The sequence below is a fragment of the Varanus komodoensis genome, unplaced genomic scaffold, assembly GCF_004798865.1.
Source record: "Varanus komodoensis strain SLA01 unplaced genomic scaffold, ASM479886v1 scaffold11, whole genome shotgun sequence".
Lineage (NCBI taxonomy): Eukaryota > Metazoa > Chordata > Lepidosauria > Squamata > Varanidae > Varanus > Varanus komodoensis.
In genome coordinates, this window is record NW_025335317.1 from 12,924,019 (window position 1) to 12,949,074 (window position 25,056).

Below are 25,056 nucleotides of genomic sequence, written 5' to 3' on the forward strand. Positions count from 1 at the left end.
CCAATCCTCTTTATCTAAAAGCATTCATCATTTTGCCTCTTTGTATTCCTCTGTTGTAACTGTTTGCATGGTATGCTAGATATCCATATTCAAGAGAGCGGCGTGTGACTTCAGCTTGAAGGTTTATGAGCCTAGGGACTTAACCTTGATTTCAGAAACCAGAACAATTCCACATGCAGCAGCCATGTTCTTCGTTACGTGCCATCCGTAAAGGGGTTGGTGGATAAAGTAGACTGATGTTAGCTTTCGGGTGCAGCAGATTGAATGCTTGAACGGGACAAATTGGTGCAAGGGGAAGAATGAAAAGGAAAAAAGAACAGATCTTTCTGCTTCTCTGAATTACTGCCCTGTAGCTGTACTGTAGGCAATATGTTTTGCAGTGTTTAAAGCCCTGTCAGTTCTCAGACAGAAGAACGGGCTAATGTTCCTCATGGTTCCTGCCACTTGTGGGCATCAAAGGTATCCATTCATTGTATGGAATATCAATTGCAGGTGCTATCTTGGATTGGGGCTGGAGAAAACTTGCTCACTGTGCAGTGTGGACATCTGGCGAGGACCCCTGGTGAGCAGACACATTTCCCAGAGGTTTTGGTTGACTTTCAGCTAAAATGATACATGAAATCCCTGTAATAAGTACCACAAAAAGGAAGGTCAAGATCTCTTCTTGCTGATGCCAGAGTGTAGGACACGGAATAATCAGTTCAAGCCAGATTCAGGCTGGACATCAGGAAAAGTTTTCTCATGGTCAGAGCAATACAACAGTGGAACCAGCTGCTGAGAGAGGTCATGGGTTCTCCCACACTGGAGACATTCAGAAAGAAACTGGACAGCCGTCTGAGTGGGATGGTGTGACCTGGTGTCCTGCAACAGCAGGGGGTTGGACTCGATGACCTTCATGGCCCCTTTCCAACTCTACTATTCTATGATTCTATGAAAACTGGTACATGTTTAGAGGCATCATACCTCTGGTGGAGCATGACTAGAGCCCCTTCCCACCTTCTCATGCCAACAATTTGGGGAGATGGGATCACATTCTAAAGGCATAGGACCTCAAAAAGGTAACATCCCATTTTGTTTCCACTGTTTCTGAATTCAGGATTGAACCACATGTACACATAGGTCATTTCACCACAGTATCTTGGATGGCACCTGTTGCAAGCTGGGGTTTTCCTCCCTTCGGACATTCAAGGTAACAGACGATTCTTTTGCCAAAAACTCTTTATTTACCAAAGTGTGCCCAATAAATTCAATCACCACAGAATATCTCTCTGAGCATGCACAGAGTGGTTTGTTGAACCCAATCGAAACAACTACTTCCAGAAGCCCTCCTTCTGAGTCACCTGGACCTGGTCCCTTCGAGAGGGCTTGCTGGGAAGCTAGCATACCTTTTCTCTGTACGCCGACCTTCTAGTTGGCTGGCTTGCCTTTCCCAGTGCCACGTCATGGGGACAAGAGTCATGCCAGCTTTATCTGTCCCTGACAGCTCCTCTCCTATGCTCTCACCTGACAGTTGCACGCCTTGGTCACCCTCAAAGCCTGCCTACACACCTGGGGAGCAACCTTCAGAGAAGCACCTCCACTCCTCTCAACTCAAGGTCTGGAGGCCCACTTTTCCAGGCTCTTCCACCTCCTCCTCTGACTCAAAGTCCAGATCAGCGTGACCCAAGAGTACATGCCAAGAACAGCTGCCACTGTCATTGCCAATAGTACCACTTCACTAAGTACATCTCCTGGGCAGGGATGCTTGCGCAGCTGCGGAAGGACCCTTCCCAGTGATGAGACTCTTTGCTTAACCATTGGAACTTGCTCCATCTCCTGCCTTCTGCTTCGTTCCAGACAACAGTGATGAGGAAGAGACAGAAGGTAAGATGCCACCGCCTGCTTGGCTGGCTCTCTGCGTTGTCAAGCAAGCCAGTTGTAGCCATGGTGCTGCATAGAGGGAGCAAGAGAAGCTGGTGATAACAGGGCGAGAAGGTAGATTCACAGCAGCTGGTGCTTGCGGAGGGTGCCTTGCTCCAGGGTCCTTCAAAAACTGGAGCTGGCCCTGTTTCCACGACATCAGATTTCCTACCAGTTGCAAGACAAAACATTAAGGAAAAGTTTCTAGACCCATTTTCTTCCAGAAATACATTATTGCATACAAGAGAGTTTTTAACAAAAGGACTCTGCGTAAGATGTGTCACTCTTCCCCAGGAATCTGAAATGATAAAATCCAAGGAACTTTGCTGCAGTACTTCCTGACCTGATGCTTTCCAAATATGTTGGACTACCACTCCTATCATTCTTGGGTATCATGGCTAATGGCCATCTGGAGGGCACACAACTGGTGAAAGGTGATCTAGTCAAGACACAATGCTTTTCCTTGGCTACACCATTTCAGACTTCCAGTGAAAGGTGGCCTATCAGTCGACACTTCTATCTTTTAAAAGCTTTATTTTATTGTTTTGAAAAATAGCTCCAAAGTACAAGTATATAAAATGTGCAACAAATTCCTATCACTCCCCTAGCTGCACCAAATATATGTTTAGTAAGGTAAATAACCGTGATGTCCATGTGTCTGGTGTTGGATAGTTATGATTACTGAGCATTGTTCCCCATTATTTTCTTAACACGTTGCTCCAGAAAGATCCATGACTTGCTGGTGGTTTCATTTTTGCACTGTCCCGGCTAATATTCTGAATAAACACATACCATATGCTTCAAAATAATCTTTGGCTCTCCTGTTTTTCAGAGCTGTGAGTTGCTCTGATAGTTTTTCCATGAGGACAGTGTTCCATACTCTTTCCAAGAAAGTTTCCAGTGTCAAATCAACAGCTACTTTCTGATGCTATGCTAAAACCTGCCCAGCTGCAGTCATACAGAGAATTAGTAAAACTTTAAACCGCCGTCTTTAAAATAATCAACAAACAAGTTAAACAGTGCTAATGTGGGATCACCGGGTACTATTTGTCCATCCATAATTAGTTCACAGAAGGATTGACCGTTTTCCAGCTTCACTGTATATGGACCCTATTTTATGCTGTTTCCTTGTATTTTTGCTGACACGAATTCGAAGGTCTGTTTTCCTCATAACATTTGCCAATCTGAACTTCTGTTTTACAGTGCAGATCTGCTTCCTGTTCCAATTTTAAAAAGTCTAGGTCACTGAGCCACACAAAATCGTAAATGCTTGCCAGTAGTCTCTTGGTGGAATATGCGGAATTAAAATTAGCTGATCTGAGGGATTTAGGTATCTGGTGGCATGAATTAAAACTGTGTAATTTGTAAAATGGGTAACTAGACGTTGAGGTTCATTGGCTGACTGTACATTTCCTAGTTGTTCCTCCAGTTGTGTCCCTGTAAGGGATTTAATAACTTTACAAAAATCTAAGTGTGCAGAGTTCTTTCTGTTCCACTCTTTAAATTTTTGCTCCCTACTTTTGCTATAAAACATATTGGGATGAGATAGCTGGTATCACTCTTTTAGTTCAGGTAACCCAGATCTGTAGATCCACTACACCTTGTGTTCCAAATCTTAGTGGCTTAAAGTTTTACATTTTTATGGGATTCCTGTGCCATTATGATGTCTTAGGTTTCTTCATCTTCTTAAGAAGGACCATATTGTTTTTTGTTTAACTGGGTTATCCAGACCATTTGTATTCCATGAACGATCTTGCATGTAACAGACCAAAACAGATAGAAGAAAAGCAAACCAGCTATATTTATTAAGAATTCAGTGTGCATGGCTGTTGATATATTACACATGTAGGGCAGAATGCCTTGAAACTGTGCAGAACACAATTAGTACAAAGCTTTTATATTTTCCCTCACTGGCTAACAACTTTCTCATCAGTCCCCTTCCTTCCCAAGGCTGGGAATTGTCCTCCGTCTACTCATACCTTATCTAAGGATGGCCCTTTCAAGATGGAGCTCAAACACTCATCTTTGGCCAGGTTCCCTCTTGTTCTTTCTTACCTAGGCACAGTTCCCTTACAGCTACACACACACATATTTTCTCTTTAACCCTGTATTTGTAAGAACAAAGGAGGCACCATGCTCTCCAACAAGACCTATAATCTAACTGTCAGAAATAATTTCAATGTCCCCAACCTGGCATGCATATGTACACAATATTCAACTATAAGCCATGGGTTTGGTTTCACCAAAGAGTGGAAAAAGAGATCGAGTATTGATGAATAGTCCTCAATTGTAGTAACACTGTACATATGAAAAATACTTAAGCAGGAGGCCGTGGGTTTACGAAAATCAAGTGGCTGTTCCAGGACTGGAGTTAAACAGCTTCTAGCCTTTCAAGACTGGAGTTTGGTATTGTGAGCTTCAGAGAAAGGTCAGTGAGAATTTGACACCAGAGTGGAAAGAAAGAAAACGACAGCCAACACAATGAGTGATATGTGTACACACTGACTTTTTAGCCCCTTAACTTTAAACACCCCCTTTTCCAACTTCCCGAATAAAGGTTTTCCTTCCACAGACTCAATAGCATTGTCAAATCTGGCCTTTCAGAAGAAATGGCTGCTAATGGGTCAATGGGGCCATTTATCACTTCTTCTCCCTCTGCTCACACCAGAAATGAAAGCCAAACAGCCCAGTAAGACTGTTTTCACAGTTTCTAAAAGACATTTTTCATGCACTATGTTAAACATGAGTGGATTGAGCTATAGGGTTTAGAGTTTATACAGTTTTGCAAGGTGCAAGTTTTATAGGAAAGCACTAGTTGATTTCTGAAGTCACTGAAGCCATCAAACCTCATATTCCCTAGTCCTTGCCATTTTTCAGTGCTGGTTTCTTATTTTTTTGGATTTCCTCTGCCAGCTGTAGAGGCTTGCTCTGAATCAGCCTGATCACTGCTTTTTTCTTGTCCCTCCTCACCTGCTTCTTCATCTAGGTCAGGGGTCGGCAACCTTTAACACTCAAAGAGCCATTTGGACCCATTTCCCACACAAAAGAAAACACTGGGAGCCGCAAAAACCCTTTTGACATCTAAAATGAAGATAACACTGCATATATTGTTTTTTACCTTTATGCTATGTATAAAAAAACTAGTGTGTTGCATTTATGAAATCAATGAACTGCTACAGAGAAAACAATTTTTTATTTCTGCATGCAACAAAAACATTTTGAACTCCTAAAAGAACCAAGGAAGTAGAGCTATATCTTCATTAAGATTTAGCTGCAGCTCTTGTTCATTCACTAAAAACTGTTATTTTTAATTTTACATTAAAAACTAGTAGGACTCCTTTCATGTATTTTGAATAGGAGAACAGCTTTCTGCAGAGTCAAGGTCAGTGCTAAAGGGTTGCATGCATTAAACAGCAAACCCCATAAATTCATCAGCAGTAAAAGCAAATGAATCTTCCCACGTACCATTAAACGTTCAGTTTTCTTCAGAAACTTTTCTTCAATTTATCCATGGTTGGCCTACGGGGGTGGGGGGGAAGCTCAGTAAATTGGTGTGGGTCCCAGATTGGCTGTGCAAGAGATTTAGGTGTGTTTAGTGACTGATTAGCAGATAAACAGTCAAGTGCTGTGAATTGTGACAGGTCCCAAGGGCAGCTTTTAACATTCAGATGAAGGAGATTACATTGAGACAAAGAGAATCTTTTCAGCAGGGTTTGAGTAACATGAGAGCCTGCAGGAAGCTTGTTCCATTCTTTCCCTGCACAATAGCAGAGGAACGTAGCAATTTACTTAACCAGCCTTGTGGCTTGTGTTTTGATGGAGCCGGCTTGTGTTTTGATGGAGCCGCAGCAGATGGATTCAAGGGCCATGTGCGGCTCCGGAGCCGCGGGTTGCCGACCCCTGATCTAGGTTCAGGGAGGTTAGCATTTTCTTTGCCTTTTTAAAATGGGTGATAGCAATTTAGAACAGTTTTACCTTTAATCACCACTGACTTGAAGGGGGATCCCCAGCAGTACTGGATATCAGCACTGTACAGCTTTTCAAGTGTTTTCCCCAGTCATGCCTTTTTTGGCAGGGTTGGATTGCTCAGATCTTGAAAAAATCTATTTTGTTCTCTCTCAACACAAGTCAGGGTTGGGACATGCGTGAAACATGAACATTATATTTTCTTTTACTAGGAAATAATGCCATTTAATCATGAAATCCCCACCTGGGTTTTGGAGCGAGTACCTGATGAATGGTATCAATTGGGTTCCAGTTTAAGCTCAGTAGAAGTTTCATTAGCTAAATAGATGAAGAAGAGGAGAAGATCTTGCGTATCCTGCTCGCCCTCAAGATTATTCTGACAATTTCAGTCCTCCTGTCCAGTTATGCAATTCGGGATCTCTAATGTCATCTTTCTCAGGGCAGAAATGTCCATCTTCTGCATGAGGTCCAGATCAAAGGCTTCACTGGCAGCTCTAGTTGTTTCTCTACCTCTGCAGTGTCTCTGATGTCAGCTTTTAACAGATTGACGGCCAGACATTGTTCATTTAATTCCTTTTTTAAATTGATGCAGTAGTTCAAGCAGAGGTTCTACATCTTCTTTGGAAGTATGGGTGAATTTGCATGTTATTGCAGGCTCAACCGCAAGGCTGAGATTTATTGGTATAATACTAGGGAAGACAAGTAGACCATAAGCAGTTCTACCTTATCTTGATTTAGCAACTGCTTTTCCTTGCCACTTTGGTGTAGTTATGGTCCATATTTAGTAGTATGAGGAGGAACAAATGATCTAAGCAGCCACCTTGGATGATGACAACACCCTGTCCATGTTTCTGACATTTTTGTCTAAGTCCATGGATTTTTATCCAGGGAAAGCTCTACCATTTGATTCAAGTTTGGGGTAGTAAGAAGTGTAAATCATGCTTCAAATCCCTCCTCTGGCTTTGTGGATAATACCTTGTTACTCCACCTCTTATTCAGCATTCTATGACTGTGTATTCCAAATTCTCATGCATGTTTTAAGTCATCATTCCTCCTATCTCTGATACAAAGGCTACAAAAGTTGCCAGTTATTATTACATTGCATTTATATCCTGCCTTCTATCCTCTTGCAAGGAGCCCGAGCCAATTACATTGCGCCATTTAATCCTCACAACTACCTTGTAAGGTGCATTACATTGAGAGTCTGATGAAAGGGACCCAAAGTCAGGCAGTGGCTTCATGGCCGAGTGGGGACTAGAACTCACTTCTGGGTCCTCCTTCCACACCACACACCATGTGTAGCCGAAAGAGCATGACAAGCATACCAGAAGGCTCGGGAGAACCCTGAGGTCTGCAGAAAAATAAAAGCAGCTTTAGGAGGAAAAAGCCTCTAGAATGCAGTCCCCAAAATTGTTAATTATGGACTAAGAATGTTCAGTGGCTCTAGGGAATGCTGACTTTTGCAGGTGGAGGGAGAATACATTAAAATTTTGTATTATTATGTTTGTATCTCAGTGTATTGTTTGTATTTTTGTATTTAGTGGTAATTTATTATGTTCTATTGTATTTCAATGTATTTTATTGTGTTGTAAGCCGCCCCGAGGCTTCGGCAAGGGGCGGCATAGAAATGTTATAATAATAATAATAATAATAATAATAATAATAATAATAATAATAAGGGTAAGGATTAAGTGGCTGGAAGCACCACGCTCCACGCTACAACATTTTGTTGCGAGACCCTAGATGCGGGTTCATTGTCCTTGGATGTCTTTGTGTGGCCTCATAGCTTGGCCTGTGTGTGACTCTCTCTTCCTCTTTCCATTTTAATTCCAAAGGAAATCTGTAACAATGGGAAATGCCAGGTGCAGTGTTTGGCAGGCCGCTTGGCACAGAGGCCAACTTGTCTTATTCCTTTCTTTTTCTCACACAGCCAGGGTGAGGAAAACCGTTTTGTGACCCAAGAGCCTGCAGGCTGCATGTTAAACAGCAGCTGGACGCATGCTTCTTAAAAAGTAGCAGCACTCCTCGTTAGGCTGCCTGCAATCCAACGGTGCCAGTTCGTGAAGGGACAAACAGCTTCGCATGGAGAAAGTGGGATCGCCCTTTTGCTCTGGCAGAGCCCGATGCCTTTTAACAGCTGCATGCCATGCGGCAAGTTCAACCGGTGATGCTTTGCCTTCCACACTTTTCCATGCAGTGGAAACTCCACCGTTGCATGTGCAGCAACTGTTAAAGCGCAAGACAAAAAAGCTGATTAAGGTCGCTTTGGGGAAGAATAACCGTCTAAAGAAGTGAGCTAAAAATACAGTGAATAAATAAATGCGGTCGGGAAGAAAAGTCTAAACCGGGAAGCCTAAGGACAGTTTTTTAAGAAACTTCTCAGCCTCGGAAAAGCACCCTAGAAACCCTCGTGAAGCAAACTGTAAACGCCGATATCCATGCCTGTTGTGAAGCTGCACCATACGGTATTGGATTAATTAACACGGATCCCCGTTTGAAGACGCTGGCACAGGAGAAAAGAAAGCAAGGAAATGAGCCGGCCAGGATATACGGCTTAAAAAAAAAAAAAAAAGCAGAGTGCACTTCTGAGAAGTTTCGGTTCAGTTTGCTGCGCCCGACCGCTCCACGCCCGCCCGACCGCTCTTCCGCAGCGCTTTGGCGCCAGTAGGCCGGGCCGCCCTGATTGGCCGTTTTGAAAGCAGCGGCGCCGCGCCATTGGTGCGTGCGGCACGGTTTAGCGCGGTTGATTTGAATCCGACGCCGTTCGGCCTCTCACCGCAGGTGCTGGGAGCGGCGGCTGCTCGCTGCTCCTTCCCAAGCTGGGCCCGTGGCTTGCCGGGGAGGCGAAAGGAGCGGCCGGAGCGTGCGCTTGGCCCAGGCGGAGGCTGCGTGGTGGGTAAGGGGGGCAGCAGGCGGGCGTGCGTGCACGCGTGGAGGTATGCACGCGTGCATGGTGTAGTCGCGTGGAGGCTTGGGAGGAAGGGCAGCTGTGGTTGTGGCTGGGGGAACGGGGGGGGGGAGAAGCCTTTGAACAGCGGGTGGGGGGGGATTCGTGGGGTGGTTTTTTCGGGGGTTTAAACGCCATTTTGGAGAAGAGGTAATGTAGCCGCCTTGAGACTTGGGGAATAGGCGGCGTATACATGCAAAAAATACAATCTCTAATTGTTTATAAGCAGCAGGACGTGTTTGATGGGGGATCAGTTGCGACCTTATATTTTATTTATAATCTATGTATTGCGGCAATATATGCTTATATTGCTGTTATTTGCCACTTCCTTTTTTTCATGGGGGAAGAGTTTAGTTTTCCCTCGTAAGGATGTAGTGCTATGCTTCTACTTTTGAGCAATCCACGACAGGGCTGTGTTGCTAAGCACACAGGATTGGGAAGAGAAAGAGAAAATGATTGAAATCTTACCCTCCTCTGAGTTTAGAGATTCAAAATTGGCCATGAGAGAGAAACAGGATGTCTTTCTTTTTTAAAATCTCAGGTCTCTGTATATGCTTGATTCCCAAGATCTGTTCTCTTTGAGTGTCTGACTGTACACGTGGTTCTTGGGCCTAAAAATGTGGCAACCCCCAGGAACCAATAGGACAACATCTGCAGTACTGAATCCTTGCCATCAGATGCTTGGCCTACTTGCTTTAGTTTGGCAGAAACTTCTAGCAGGAAAGCCCTGAAAATGGATGGCATCTGGAATTTATTTAAGCAGCTGTCAATCTTACTGTGGGCAGGGAAAAGAAGTGAATACAATAATTTACGAAGTTTTATTGTGTGTTTTCCCATTCCAAACCTGAGCACAACTCAGTGGCATGGCTAAGGTATACGAGTTTTGCAGCAATTAAGCACTGCATGCCTAATCATAAACCTTCTCTTTGAGCATGCTTTATGCTCTTCATAGATGACAGGGTGGATATGGAGAGCCAGTGTGGTGGTTCTAATGCTGGACAGGGGACCGGGGACCTCGGAGAACTGGGTTCTAGTCCTCACTTGGCAGCTGCTCTCAGTCCAACCTACTTCACAGGGCTGTTGTTATGAGGAAAGACTAGACTATATAAGCTACTTTGGATTTCTCTCAGGAGGCAGACAGACAGAATGTAAATGCGAGATGGCTAGATTGGTGGGAATGAAAATATTTGATAATGGAGGTTCCATAAATTGTCCCCTATATGTTCAGTGTACCTAAATGGAGTAAAGAAAATCTCAGTACTTTACTTGCAACTCCACATCTGATAGACAAGTCATCCTTGATTTTTTTTTTTTTTTTGCTACAGTGCCAGAGTGTTTAGACAGCCAACTGTCATCTGTAAGATAATTGTTGTTATTTCATTTCTGCACTGCCTCATAGCCCTGTCTGAGCTTCAGCACTTCGGTAGAATTAATGGTTTGTGTGGTTTTGAACTTGACTGCCCTGTTTCTTTTTGGTGTTAACCAAGAAATAAAGCCCTCCTATTGTTTCCCCTAACTAAAGGAAAAATAACTTATTCACCTTAGTACAAGCATGAATATGCAGTGACGATGCCTTTTACTTGCTTTTTCTTTACGAATTTTAGCCTTTTTCAACCCAATTTGAACTGTCATAGGTGAAGTTAACTGAAATTTAAAAGGACAAAAAGATCTCTTGTTACCTTTTTAACTTCAAGGAAGTACTGGAACAAAATACTTTTGCTCTCAACTTAATTATAGCTGGCTGAATTGCAGTTTGTTCAGGAAATAAAGACATACATACCAGTCGAAAACATTCCCAAGTGATTTTTAGAAAGCTAATGGAGGAGTGCCTCTTATTTCTGTATGCACCTGTCAGTACAAAAGCCACTCTCCTTATTCTGTTTCAGGTCTAATATCAAGGAATAATGGACGACTACACAAAAATAGAAAAGATTGGTGAAGGTAGGTAATCTATGATCTGTTACATGGTCGAGTTCTGACTTGTATCTCCAGCCTAAATTTACATTCTTGGAAAAACGTGCCACAGATGCAGATGGAGCATAGAGTCAAATTATGAAAGATGTGCCCCCCTTCAGCAAATGACAGGGGAGGTACAACCTCTGAAATCTGTGTTTTTCTCCTCCAGTGCTAATAGCAGCTTTGGAGCTGGGTCCTTTTCTTGTATCAGGACCACAGTGAAGGGGCATGGCGATAGAGCCTCCATTCCGAAACCTTTGAGACTGTACTTTCTAAAGCACCGGTGTTGGGACTTCCAATCAGTAACACAGTTGTCTGGTTCAAACGTAATGATCCCCGTCTGATTAAACAATGTTTTAACAGATCAGGAATGAACAGTGGTTTGAGGATAGCCTGCAATCCAGGATAGCAACCCAAGATAGGTCTGACTTACAGGGACCCTTAAACCACACATAGGAAACTACTTTAAAAAACCGGGAAAGTTCTTTGAAAGAGGTGGGGCATGGAAGAAGGTGTAGGAATGTGGCTTCTTCTCAATGTGATAAACACCTTGATTGGATGGTTAGTACATCTAATCCAGGCTGAGAGCACTTGAATTATGTGAGCAGAGCTTGTAAAGGAACGCGATCGTGATGGTTTATTAAATATATGCATCAATTTCCACCATGGAAATCAAACTTGAAGTGATTACAGAGAAGAACACCCCCACCAATACAGATCATAATTAGCACAACACAACCTAAAATTTTGTTTTGATTATGAAAAGTATTCATCTACAATGCACAATTTCTTACCCACCTGTGACCCAGAGTGCACAGCACAAAAGTTTCCTGCAACAGTTGGGTCATGCCTAGCATTCAAACTCCTGGGAAAACAAGGATGGCTTTCCTGGCACCAAAAAGATTGCAATGGTGAGCTCTGGGGCAGGCAGAGAAGGGCTCCTGAAGCTGGCCTCAAAGCCTAGGCAAGATTGTGCAGCGAGAGGCAGTCCTTGGGTTATTGGAGTCCCAAGCAATGTAGGACTTTACATGTTAATGGCAGCACTTTGAATTTGTCCCGTAAACTAATTGTCAAGCAGTGCCATTGAGCCAGGACTGGGCACGTGTGTTCGCATTGTCTAGCCCCAGCCAACAACCGCACCCCCCAATTCTGCACTCTTCTGAGCTGTCTTCAAGTGGAAGTAAGAAAGATGCCTAACTGGAACAAAGCGCACATTGCTGGCAGAGAAGTTGTGAATCTGGAAGGGATTAAATACCCCCTTCTATCTGCCCTGGTACTGAGAAGCCTTCATACCATGTTGAACAGATGTGTCCAAAGATTGGTCTTTCCTCCTGCAAAGATATAACTGAGTAGCTTCACAGTATCATGACCTTAAATCTTGACAGCAGCAATATTTGCCATGATTTTAGCACCTGCACATGAGGAAGGTAGAACAGTTTTTACCCTTCTCCCTGACATCTAGTTTCCTATGTGGAGGGAACGTTTATGTGGTAGAACTTTTCAGATTACTGGTGAGAGTTCATAGGACTGAAGTGGTGCCTCGGGAGCGCTGGGTCTCAGTCCCCTGACCTCATCTTCCGTTGTAGTTCCTTATCAGTGAGGCAAGAGGTGGAGGCTTTTGGGGCGGCTGGGGGATGTTGATCCTCATGGCTGGTGACTTTGGCAGAGGGCATTTGCAACGGCGCTTCTGAACGCCGTATGAGCTAGTTCAAAGGTGCTTTAAGGAATGGCTTGCTGCGTGTGAATATTGGAAGCATGGCGAAACATGCCGTGTTTGGCCAGCGAATCGCCACGGAGAGCCAGTGCTTTGTCCTGAGGTTTCTACGTGTCAGCATTGCTTGTTCGGCGTGAAGCCGGTTACGGCTGGTGAAACGACAGCTTTTCGGCCGGTGGGCATCGGCAGCAAGAGCAGCGGCGCCCTCCAGACACTTTCCGCTGTCCTGTTCACCCAGCAGGGCTGCGGTGCTGGCCGGTTGGCTCTCCCTGCCAGCGGGTGCTCCACCAGCATCCCTCTGCTCTGCCCCCTCGCCGTGTCACTGCTCCACCCGCTTGCCGCCCCGCCAGCCGCATGCACACCTCGTCGGGAAGGCGCCTCCCGAGGCTGGCAGGGCAGCTGTGGAGGAGCAGTAGCACGGGGGCAACGGAGCCGCCGTGCCTCTGGGCGTGAGCACCAGGCGGGAGGGGAGCAAGCGCCTCCCGCCGCAGCGAGCACAGGGACGGCTGCACGGTGCTCCTGCTTGGGCACCGCCTCGTGTGGAGCAGCCCATGAGCAGCACGTGGGACCTCTCCGCCCGGGCGAGTCTCCCAGGGAGTGTGCCCGGCTGCCCTCTGTGCTCCAGGCTGCCGGGGGGAGGCAGTGCCGGAACGCGCGCAGGGGGGAGCCTTGGCTACGTTTGCTGTGGGGGGGTGCTTGTGCGGGGGAACGCGGTGCAGTGGGCGCAGCTGCCACGCTGCTGTAATGAGGAGACAGAGGCTCTGCCTGGGGAAAGCTCCAGCTGTCTCGGTCCTAGGGGACTCTAGGGGAGTATGGAGGTGCAAGAGGAGGCAGAGGTGGTGGGCAGGAGCAGTGCATGCTGGGATTGATTCCCAGCTGCCTGGGCTGATGGGATACCGTTTGGAGGGAGGGTGGAGGCGCATACATGATGACCTGGTTCAGGGAACACAGCCGCTCAGCCTCGGGGCACCGTGACACATGCTGTCCACCATTATGAATATGCAAGCTGCAGCTGGGTCGGTTGGAGGGATGCTGTGACTTCTGCTTCACTCAGACCCATGCAGCAGGGGTTATTTGAGGGTTAAACAATCCTTGCAGAGCCCACAGTCAGTTCTAGGTTTCTGTGTGGGTTGCTTAACCCCCAAATATCCTCTGCCTCCCAGGTTCAGATGGCAGAACAAGTCATGGAAAACTTTCACATGCGTAATGGTAGCTGGCCCCTCTGGCAGCTGTCTGCAGGTAACTTAACCCATGATGGGCTGTTTTGTACGAACTGACTGTTAGAGCTGCTCTGTGAGATTTGAAATGTGCTCAGGAGTGTTTTTGGCTGTGTATGTACGTGCTCCTGTTCACCATGGATCCGTTTTGCTAATCCCTTAAATAGCCAAGTCGTGTGATTCCTTTTTTTCCTTCCAGGTTTTGCTAAGCAAAATCATCCAATGAGTTCCTTTTCCTGGATTTTGCAACCGTATTACTAACACATTCTTAAATAATTGAATCATGCTTTGTGCACTTGAATTGTTCTGCATTAAAATTACTTTTTCCCCCCACCAGGAACTTACGGTGTTGTATACAAAGGCAAACACAAAGCTACGGGCCAGGTGGTTGCCATGAAGAAAATTAGATTAGAGAGCGATGAAGAAGGTGTTCCGAGCACTGCAGTCAGAGAGATTTCCTTATTAAAAGAGCTACGCCATCCCAATATAGTCTGGTATGTACATCATGGAGAGTTTTGATTGAAAATGAATTTCCCTGCCTCCTTTGCATCCAATGGCTATGCAAAATTCTAGCTAAAGGTTCAAAATCCTTTGCACGGATTTGCACCTCACACTACTTCAAGATCATTCTGGGTTACTGCAAACATTGCTTCCATTTATAGTCATGTTAGTATCCCAGTATATACAGACAAAAGCGGTGCTCATGTAGTGACAACACTCCCACTGTTGCTTATTTTTCTTCCTAGCAGATGTAATATTTACAATGATGTGAAGTACTGATAACACAACTGGTATGAAAATCTTAATAGACATTAAATTCAATATATCTGATTTTAGGCATGCCGAAGTCAGTATTTTTCAGCAGAACACTTAAACATATGCTTGAATATCTTAAGCTCAGATTTGGCTGTTTTGTTTTGTGGTTTTGTCTGCTTGGTTTTGTAGTATCATACCCACTATTTCATCTTGGTTAATTCAGCCTAATTTTAATAAATGACTAAAACTTTCTTGGAAGTCTCCGTGCTTCTTCAGAGTTTCTTCAGGCAAAACCTCTATTAAACTGCCTTAATTCCTGATGCTGGTACAGTAGAGAAGACTGAAAATAGAAGCAAGTTCAGGAAATGATATGGTGGGAAACCGTTGCACTGTAATACTAGCAAGAAGAGGGGCTTTTTAAAAAGCCCATCTTGTCTGCGACCTTCCAAAAACAACCTCTTGGGTCGGATTCTCGCATAATGATAGAGTGCTATTCTTTAGGCTTGACCTGCCTAAACACTTCATTGTGCTGCATTTGATGCACGTCTGCCTTAAGAAGAGCCAAGGCAGTTGTGAAGAGCACCGTAACCCACGCTGTTTTCTGAATTCACTGTTGCTGGACCTTGAAGAAATCCAGGACTCTCAGATGTGTCACTAGGAGATTCGGCCAGTGCTTGTTTTAATGGTTGCAACACAAGCAATTCTTAAAGCAGCTATAGAATACGAGTACCTGCTGCTTGGCCACTGGAATTGTATAACTGAGAGTGCAAACCTGATTGGCTTTTGGTAGACAAAGGGCTCCAGTATCCTAACCCATAGCATGCAGAGTAGGAAGCATGGCAGAAGCACCGCTACCTCCCTTTCCTGCTTTTAACATTTTTTAGCTTAGGTGGGCCTCCTAGCCTACAAAGCCAACCTGCCTCTTAGAAGGGAGACTTATGGGCACGGACACTCACAGTCTCCCTTTCCTGCTCAGTGTCCCTCAAGACTTTCTGCTGCAGCTCAGAAGTGAAGCCAGCACAGTTCTCTGCAGCGGCTGCAGAGTATGAGTGATCCATGCTCGGATTTTCTGTCCTGAGGTCCTAGCTGTGCCCTTGGCCTCAGGGAGGAAAATAATGGTCCTGGGAAGCCCTTTCAAAAACAGATGGGTTACTCTGCTCATCGAGTTGGAAAAGGTGTGGAGTGATTGCCTTGTAAAAGCAAGGTAATGGCAAGGCCTTCTTGGGTAATCGGTGAATGTCAGTCTTGACTATTGCACATAAAGGTATGAAGTCTCAGCATTGAAATCGTGGCAATCAGGCACATGGCCACAAGGGAACTCTCTGGCACTTAAGTTTCCAGTGTTCTGAGGTGGCACTTGTGTTTGCACTTCCTTAAGAGTGAACTCCTTTGAACACACTGGGATTAACTTTGGGGTGGATATGATGTAAATCCTGCATTTCATGAATGAGTATGCATGCTAACTTGTAGCTATAACGAAATTCCTGTTTTATTCAGTCAAGCTGGTGCTGCTACACACCCAAGCTTCTGGCTACAGGGCACACAAGCCTCTTCTCTCTACATTGTTTCTAGCTGCTTAAGGTAGACTCTTGTGGAAATTTAGGCAGAAGAAAGACCTACAACTCCTAGCAGGCTCTTCTTTCTATCTAAACTTGCATGGGATCCTACTTTGAAGACTGAGCTGCCTTCATTAAATCTCTCCCTCTTCCCACAGTCTTCAGGATGTGCTTATGCAAGATTCGAGGCTTTACCTTATATTTGAATTTTTATCTATGGACCTCAAGAAATACTTGGATACTATTCCGTCAGGACAGTATTTAGACCATATGCTTGTTAAGGTAAGGAAACAATACTGTAAATTAGTCGTTTAGTAATGAGCACTCCATGGAACTTTTGCACCTTCATTAACCACACAAGGAATTCCTGATGACATTTGTAGACTCAGGGTAAATTCCAGGTCACACACGGTGCTGTATGGCTCTGCTGCCTTGCATAAACTCAGTGTGTCCCTATACACTTCTGATTGTCTGACAATAAGACCACAACACTTCTGATTGACCTCGCTGTCTAGGATAACCAAGGACAATGGTAGGCAACCTGTGGCCTTCCAGTTACTTTGGCCTTCAGCTCCTCTCATCCTTCACTGTTGGTTATGCTGGCTAAGGCCAATAGGAGTTATGGGACCCAAGCCGGAAGGCCACAAGGTAACATATAAGAGTTTGTGCACCAAATCATCCCAGGAAATGATCTGGGGTCACCCAGTGCAATAACACTGCTGAAGCTGAGTGTGTATACCCACACGATGCTTTAGGAGTCCATAAGCAAAAGGAAAAATACTAGTATCAGAGAGGTGAATCACCCTTATTTTGCCCTCAGACCCCATTGCCGGGACAGGGGCTTTTCACTTTTGCCAGAGCTCTGAACCGAGAGCTTCAGGGTTCTTTTGATCACTTTATATGGCCTTCAAGCCCCAGATGTGGAGCATTTCACCTTACTCTTCACGTAAAAAATTCTCCCGGAATAGCTCACAGAAGACAATAAGAATGTCTCCACTCTCTCACCATTTAAAAGACACAACACAAAAGAGGGGTTTAGGAAGGAGAAGGAAAAAGCGAACTCGGATTACAGAGTTTTAATAAGCAGCTGGTATGGAAACAGTTCAAGGAGAGGAGTTGCCCAGGGTTGCCGGTCCTCTGCTACTGGTCCTGCTCCCCGTCACTCTGATGGAAGTGCTGCTCTTGGGGGCCGGGGGCCTGACAGAGCTGGTCTCCCAGCAGTGCCCATGCAAAGCACCTCCCAGAAACCTTCAGCTATGGGGCAGTATAGAAATAAAATAATGATTATTCTGCATGTCATTTGTATATGGCTGGTTCCTGGGAGTGCTGCAAGCCGTTCACAAGGATGATGGTGTCTGTGGGCTGCCTGTTATAACTGACCTGGGTCTGTCCTCCTTTCAGAGTTACTTGTACCAAATCTTGCAGGGGATTGTGTTCTGTCATTCAAGAAGAGTTTTGCACAGAGACTTAAAGCCTCAGAACTTGTTAATTGATGACAATGGAGTAATTAAACTCGCTGACTTTGGGCTGGCTCGAGCTTTCGGCATCCCTGTGCGCGTCTATACACATGAGGTAAGGGGTCCTGAATGAGCTGAAGAAAAAGGAAATATCAAATAACAGGAGAGTACAACCGATCAATACTTTCCCACAGCATTCTATAAACAACAACAAAAACCTCCTCTCCAGGTGTGCTACAATGCTAGTACAACATTATTTAGCAGTTATTTTTCTCATTCTTGCTAAAATGTTTCCTGCAACTGTTTTATCTCCAGTCCTGAGTAGGGGCATGGTGCAGAACGCTTTTTCTGCCAAAAGTCTGCCGGACGCCCGTTTCAGCTTCCCAGATGGCCTGCTTTGCAGTGGTCCCGGTCCCTGGTGAGGGTGCCCTGGGTTCGCGGGGTGCTCACCATGAGTGAGCAGGCAGCAGTGAGCAGAGGAGAAGGGAATGGCCGCTGGCACGCCGGTGTGCTGTGGCCCCTCACCCCACATGCTGCTGGCAGTGGCAGTGAGCAGATCCAAAGGCTGGCTGCTGCGAGTGGCCGCTGGTGAAGGTTGCCCGTTGTGCGAGCGAGGGCCCACAAGGTTTGTAGGACCACACCGAGCGTGGGAGGAAGGCCATGGATTCTGGGGCGAAGGCTTTCCAAAGGGTTTGTCCTGGCCCTAATCCTGGGTAATCGTATCTCACTTGAATTAAAGCATCATTTATCTAATCTCACCACCGTCAAATGTTCCTATAAGGTGAAATGTTACCCATTTATGTTCCAGGACAAATGTTGGTCTGCCACTCTCTTAAAGCTGGTGTGGCTTATTTGCTTCCAGCATTGCTGGTGTCCTGGCAGGAGCTGATAGATATTTGCAACAGGTGTAACAGATTCCTTTCACCTGTCCAATAGTAAAACAATTGATGGGGAATTCGTATTTGGTCGTACTGTTTATTGTACAAGCATTTAGGGGCTACTGTGATTTGTATCTTTACAAGGCCAAGTTTTTTGTTTGAGCTCTGCAGAGGCTTAACTACATTTCCATCATCATGCCATAGCCAGTTTATACACCTTCTCTAACACCTGAGACGTCCTTGTAGTCGTTTTGTAACAGAGCATCCTCGTTTCTTTCACTTCCCCAGTGCTAAAAGTTGCACTCAAAAGTTAAATTTCCCATATAATGTTGTAAGTTACTGCATAGCATTAATTGGGCAGCCAAGAGCCTCAGGCGGGGCACAGGCCAAGAAGGCCATAACCCTTCCTGCCTGCCTGTTCTACCCGTTCCTCATCAGAACCTGGCACGCTGCATCTAAATCTGGAAGCTCCACTTCCTTGTGGTCGTGAAGAGCTGTTGCCTGAGCTGCTGACCGGCTTCAGATGACGCAACCAGCCATAGCAACCCGTGGCTTGGGCTTGCATATTCATAGTGGTGGATGGCATGCACCGTGGACTCTCAAGGGTTAATGAACCCAGGGTGGGTTGTGGTGTCTTCCACACGAGGTCAGGCAAACATGCTGTGTATTCCCATTGGGTTTTGAGCACCGGGTTATTTGAACCCATTGGTTATCATGTGAGAATCTGGTCCATAGGCTTGTTTTGGGGAGGTAGACAAGATGGGTGGTTGTTGTCTTTTTAAAGCCCCTCTTCTTGCTATTGCAGTGCAACAAAGTCACAGGGAACTCAAGAATGGTTGTACTGATTCCAGAATTGTTGTGTGATGGTCACTGTAGTTGATAGTTGCTTCAAAGTGTGCCCTTCAAAGGCCATTAAGAAACCCTCTAATTGGCCCTTTTTTGTGCTAGGTAGTAACTCTGTGGTACAGGTCTCCAGAAGTCTTGCTAGGCTCTGCACGTTACTCCACACCTGTCGATATTTGGAGCATAGGTACAATATTTGCTGAAATGGCCACTAAGAAGCCACTTTTCCACGGGGACTCGGAAATCGATCAACTCTTCAGGATTTTCAGGTATCAAACGCAGAGTTGGAAGGATCTTTCACTCATGCATAAAGTTGCAGTTGACCAACAAGTTTTAGTTCTGCTTTCGCAGAAATATATCGTCAGTTTTAGACGGTTTTGTTGTGTGTGCTGTGAGTTGAGACCAGCACTTCCTTGTTTGTCTTTGTTAGTCCTTTTATAATGGCAAACTATTAACCAGTACATTGTTGTGGTTCAGAACTGAGTGGGTTCTGAACATATCTGCTTGGAAACAAGCTTCTCTGAGTTTGATGGAATTCATCTGCTACTTAGAGTGCTTAGCATTTCACCCTTAATGGCCCAATTTCCTAGTGAAAGGGTTCCTTCCACACTACTTCTGTGTGGAGGATATTGTGTGCTGACTTTTTCCGCACACAATGATTTAATAATAATAATCCAGATAGCCTTGTGCTCAGGCTAGGAAGAAGCTGCAGTTTCTGTCGGTGCTGCTCTGGCCATGGCTTCTGTGGTTAGATGTAGTGAACTGAAAAGTAAAAAGATAACACGATAGTATCACTTCAGTATGTTGTGGGGGGGTTGTGTGAGCCCCCTCACAGAGCTGAACAGTGTGCTCCCCTGCAGCACTACTGCCTTACCGGTGTGCCTTCTTCAGAAGCTTGAGAATTTCAACGCAGCTATACAACGGGTATCTGGATTAGTACAATTTGAGCATTACCACAGTCAAGTTGCCACAGACAATTCTCAAAAGTGGGGATTCAAAAGAATCTTTTGGGGCATACTTGCCAAATGTAGCTTAAATAGCAAATCCTGCAGGGACTCCCCAAGGCAGAGGAGTCACCTTGGTCTGAAGTCCTGCTGAGCTCATGCTTGGAAGAAAGGGTCAGTGGGTGTTTTCCTTCCCTCTTACCATTTTCCTTTGGTTGGGCCCAAGCCGTCCCCAGTCCCTCGACAGGATGTCCCTCACAGCCTCAGGCAACTCTGCAATTATTTCTCCTGCAGAGCTCTAGGGACGCCCAACAATGACGTGTGGCCTGAAGTTGAATCCTTGCAGGATTACAAGAACACGTTTCCCAAGTGGAAGCCAAGCAGCCTGGCTTCTCATGTGAAAAATCTGGATGAGGATGGACTAGACCTGCTTTCTGTAAGTCAGCACCTGGATGGAGGGATGGGTGGGTGGGTGGATGGATGGATGGATGGAGAGCACAAACAGAAAGGGGGAATGTGTATAATTTTATAGACAGAGAGAAATTTTGATGCAAGGTGAACATTGTTCTCTTGCTGAAAGATTAGGCTGTTCCCCACAACTGCTGGAACAAATCAGGAGTGTTCAATAAATCGAATGGGAGTACGTCTAAATCCTGTGATTTAATTGGTCACAGGATATGCAGAGGACTTGTATTTGTATGGGAGAAATTTGGTCTGCGTGTGTGTATACAATATCTTAAAAAATCTGAGGTACTAGGAGAACAAAGATCTGTCCAGTCTGGTGTTTTTCTCTCACAGTAGCCAGCCGCTAGCTTTAGGAAAGCCCACGAGACCCCCTCCCTGTTGTGATTTCCAGCAACTGAGATTTATTGGTGTTAGTGACGCTAGCAGTGGAGGTTCTCCTTGGCTACTGCAGGTGATCACCACTGATAGCCTTCTGCATGAATTTCTCTACTCCCTTTTAAAACCATCTCATCCTGTGGTCATTGCCTTCCCCAAACTGGTGCCTCCCGATGTGCTGGGTTGTGGAATTATGGGAGTTCTCTTCAAGCTGGAATGCACCAGCTTGAAGAATGTGATGGTAGTGAAGCCCATAAACTTTGTTATGTGATAAATGGAGTCTTTTTTTCCCCCTCTGATGCCCAAACTACTGCTGAACTAATGTGACCATGTGAGTGAAAGCACCGTTTCCTCTGTCTACTTTCACTAGACTCTGCATAATCTATGCCTAATTTTATAAAATGATACCACTTTCCCACCCCAGCTTCATTCCTGCATCTCTTGAGCTGTCAAATTACCCTCAAGGGCATGCCTTTTTGCGTGATGCAGATGCGAGGATTCTGCTTCCCATGAAGTGGGTGTTCCATGCTGGTGCAGGTACCCGACTCATGCCACCTCTCTTCTGAGAGAGAAGTGTATGAATCGGAGGCTGGACACAGCTTGATGTCTCTACGAATGGGACACGGGCTTCATGGATTCTGACACATGTAGTAGATGGAGCTGCGCCTGCTTTTCCACCGTGTGAAAGAAGAGCATGACAGGTTACGATATATGAACTGGGTCTGAGGGATGTGGGTGAAGCTGCTCCTGAGAACCAAAGCTTCTGGCTTCACCAAAATTAAAATGTTGACATTGAAGAATCATTGAAGATAGTTAGGTAGATTGGGTGTGATTAGTTCTCTTCTGGTGGCATGCTTGTGACCAGTGTCAAACAACCTGAAAAAAGAAGAGACTAGAATGCTGGGAAAAGCAGATATTTGGTGCATTCGGGCATGAAATGTGCAGTGGTGCTAAGGATACTGGTCTGTCTAAGCTTGCTCGTACGCCAGGTGGTTCATCTGCCTTTATTTTGACTTGCAGAAAATGTTAATCTATGACCCCGCAAAGAGAATTTCTGGCCGTGTGGCCCTGAATCATCCATACTTTGACGATTTGGACAAATCCAAACTTCCAGCTAATCGAATCAAGAAAAGCTAACTACCCCAAAACAACCTGAGGATATTTGGAGCAGAAATATTCTCTCTCTCTCTCTCTTTCTCTCTCTCTGTGTGTATTTTATATGTATGTGTCCTGTCCTTTTCTAAAACTGTAGCCCTATTTAGAGTGCTCTGGTTTAAATTTTTGCTGAATGTAAATATTAACCTGTTCCCTAACCCAATGAAATTGTTAACTGTTAATGAAGTTCACCATTGTATAAATAAACACTTTAAATCTAGCAGAGGAGTGCAGACTCCTTTGAAGATGCTGAAGAACTTTTTAACTGTACTAAAATGAAGGGGTGCAGAAGTTGCAAGGCAGGTTGGGTTACGTCAGTGGACGTACATCACCGTGAAAATGAAATGAGACCCGGGAAGGAATAGAGCAGGTCGAGGCAGGCTTGATTCTCAGTGTGGACTCAACAGGAGCAGGTGTAGGCTTCACCCCAGTGGGGTTCTGGAACATGCCGTATCGCACTTCCCCCATAGAACTGAATCCCCGCCCGTTTCATCTCACACAAGAGTTGTGCTTGCACATCCTGACGGAGTAAGGACAGAACCGGGCCTGCCTTTCACTGTGTCCCATTGTACGCGCAGCCCTGGAGCCTCCCCGTGCTCCGAACATGCAGGCGCGGTGCCTCTCTCCTCCCCAACCCCACCCTCCTGGCTTGGCAATACGCGCCACGTCCGTTCCTGCACACAGGCTCCACCCATCACAGTCAGCACTCGTCGGGCTCACCTGCAGTCGCCATTGTGTTGTTGCTGGGCAGCTCTCCATGTCTCTTCATCATCGTGTTTTCCCTGACCCTGCCCTTGAGTCTTCCTGGCAGTTGCCATTTAGGATGGTGCCCCCACCAAAGAGTCAGAAACCATTTCACGAGGATTCACAGCATATTGGCATGGAAGAGCCGTTTGCGTAATACGTTCTAGAAGCAGCCTCATGATTTGCAAATCTTAATTCCATGGCGTTTGCATTTATTTATTTTTGCATCTGCATGCCGCCCCATACTCCAAGTGGAGTATAGACCATGATCTCTTGTCACTCTCAGAATGGCAAGTGGCATTTGCTCTGGTGGCTGTCGCTTTGTGGGTCCGGATTAGTGTTTATTTCCTTATTACATTCCTATCCCACCTTTTTTGCTCTTGCAATGAACCCAAGGCTTGGGTTCTTCACCACCCTGCAAAGAAACTTAGGCTGAGATTCAGTGCCTGGCTCAAACTCACCTGGCAACCTTCACGGTAGGGTGGGGGGCAAGAAACGCGATCTCGGGAGCCCTGGTCCAGCACTAACCAATATATCTCAGTGGTTCCATGCCTTCAGGTGGCATTTGTGCTGTTTGTACGTTGTCCAATAATGGTGTGTATTCGGGGGTTACAACAAAACACTAATAAAGTAACATGAACATAGTAACAAGTCATTGGTATGTGTGGCATCACTAACAAACAGCCGATTGAAATGGCAATAGACTAAAAATGCACAGAAATTAAAGCCTGGGGAAATAAGTTTCTACCTGATGCTAAAAATGTAGGGAAGGCAGCAGGAAGGCTTTTTGCAAGGGGCATTCCAAGACCAGGGGCTACTCTTGAAAAGAACTTTCTGGGAACAACTATCTCTTGTTAGGGCCACCTGGTGAAGACCTCTGAAGATTATTGTAGGAACTGGTAGAGACACGCAGGACACATGAGATCCTTTGCGTAATCCACTCCCAAGCACTTAAGGCTTTAAAGGTCAAAGCCAGCACCTGATAAACTTTACTGGGTGAATCTGAACACCGCTGGCCTGGAGGTTCCTGGGCAGCCCTTTCTGTTTTTTAACCTAAAAAGACTTCCGTGAAGAGAACAAGTGAGAGCTGTGACAACCTATTCTAGCATGGGGTGATTCTGTGGACCCAAGCCAGGCCTTCTGACATACTCCATTCTTTTTCTCTAAACTCTGGAATTTTCCCAGGCAGGTGCTGCTTCCTCCTCTTTGTGTATGGACGATGCTCTTGTGGCCACATAATTCTCTGCCCTCTGAGAAAGTGTCGCTGTAAGTCCAAGCATGCGCCAAATATATATTAGGTAAGCCATGGCTTCATTGCTGGGATGTCATATTCTCCTTGACCACAAGATGCCAGTGTAGTATCTAACCAAAAATTCTAACATAATGCGAGGTGTGGGGCAGAAGGCTTGCCTAAGCTGACTGATTCTTGTACTCCAAGGCTTTTGGTATTTTCCTGACATACAGTTACATCCACAGTGCATGCTTAAAATGGCTTTGTGCCAGTTATGGCTCCTACGTACACCCATCCATGGGGTTATAAAACTAATGATAATGAAGGTGTTGGTGCTACGATGCTGTGGACTTGTAATAGGGCCAAGTGAGGAATCCAAAGGGAGGGTAAAATACTGACACCCACAATTCCACATTGTCAGCTATATGCTGGTGCTGACCTGTTGCCATACAGAGCTCTAGATCCAAGATGGGTTACCAGTTGTGTGTTTTTTCATCACTAACATGATTTGCTGAATACACACATGAAAATCAGGCCACACAACCATGTTTAGTACAGAATCAGCAGATCTGTGCAGATTCTCAGTACCCTTTATGCTCTTCTGCAAATAAGTCTGCACAATGTGCCTAAGAGCAGCATGGTTTCAGGATCAAATTAGCAATGATTCATTAGCAACTAAACAATTTGCAAATATGCCATCCACTTGGCAATCAGTGAAAATTAAATGGGAAGGGCCATAGAATTGGTAAGTGGGCAGAAAATCCATCGAGGTAATAAAACTTGGATTTCTTCTTTTAGTGCTTTGCACTGATATGGTGATATACCAAAATCCAAACATATTACATGTATTTTTTCAGAAAACATGCACAGAGGAAATACAGAGGTAAGACTTTTTCTGACCCTAACCCAAATATGACTAAGCCTAAACCCAGCTGTGCTATTTGCACACTGAG

The 25,056-nt window shown here is 45.3% G+C and overlaps 1 protein-coding gene across 2 annotated transcripts; it reads left to right on the forward strand.

The window, feature by feature from the left end:
• The first annotated feature begins 8,686 nt into the window (after positions 1–8,686).
• On the forward strand, positions 8,687–22,388 carry CDK1 (cyclin dependent kinase 1). Of its 2 annotated transcripts, none has more exons than XM_044420015.1 (8): positions 8,687–8,757; positions 10,699–10,753; positions 14,037–14,193; positions 16,170–16,293; positions 17,413–17,583; positions 19,295–19,458; positions 20,428–20,569; positions 21,994–22,388. In XM_044420015.1, exons 2-8 carry the CDS (start codon positions 10,717–10,719, stop codon positions 22,108–22,110), a joined length of 912 nt encoding a protein of 303 aa, XP_044275950.1. In that variant the 5' UTR covers positions 8,687–8,757; positions 10,699–10,716; the 3' UTR covers positions 22,111–22,388. The 2 variants fall into 2 exon arrangements, with proteins under 2 accessions (XP_044275950.1, XP_044275949.1); XM_044420014.1 differs by having other exon boundaries at positions 8,702–8,761.
• Positions 22,389–25,056: the final 2,668 nt, after the last annotated feature.

What these genes read in the sequence shown, in the direction of transcription:
- CDK1 (XM_044420015.1), top strand. Translation starts at nt 10,717, where the DNA reads ATGGACGACTACACAAAAATAGAAAAGATTGGTGAAG. An exon ending in TAGACCATATGCTTGTTAAG is followed by an intron (nt 16,294 to 17,412) that starts GTAAGGAAACAA and finishes TCCTCCTTTCAG; the next exon opens with AGTTACTTGTACCAAATCTT. An exon ending in CAACTCTTCAGGATTTTCAG is followed by an intron (nt 19,459 to 20,427) that starts GTATCAAACGCA and finishes TTTCTCCTGCAG; the next exon opens with AGCTCTAGGGACGCCCAACA.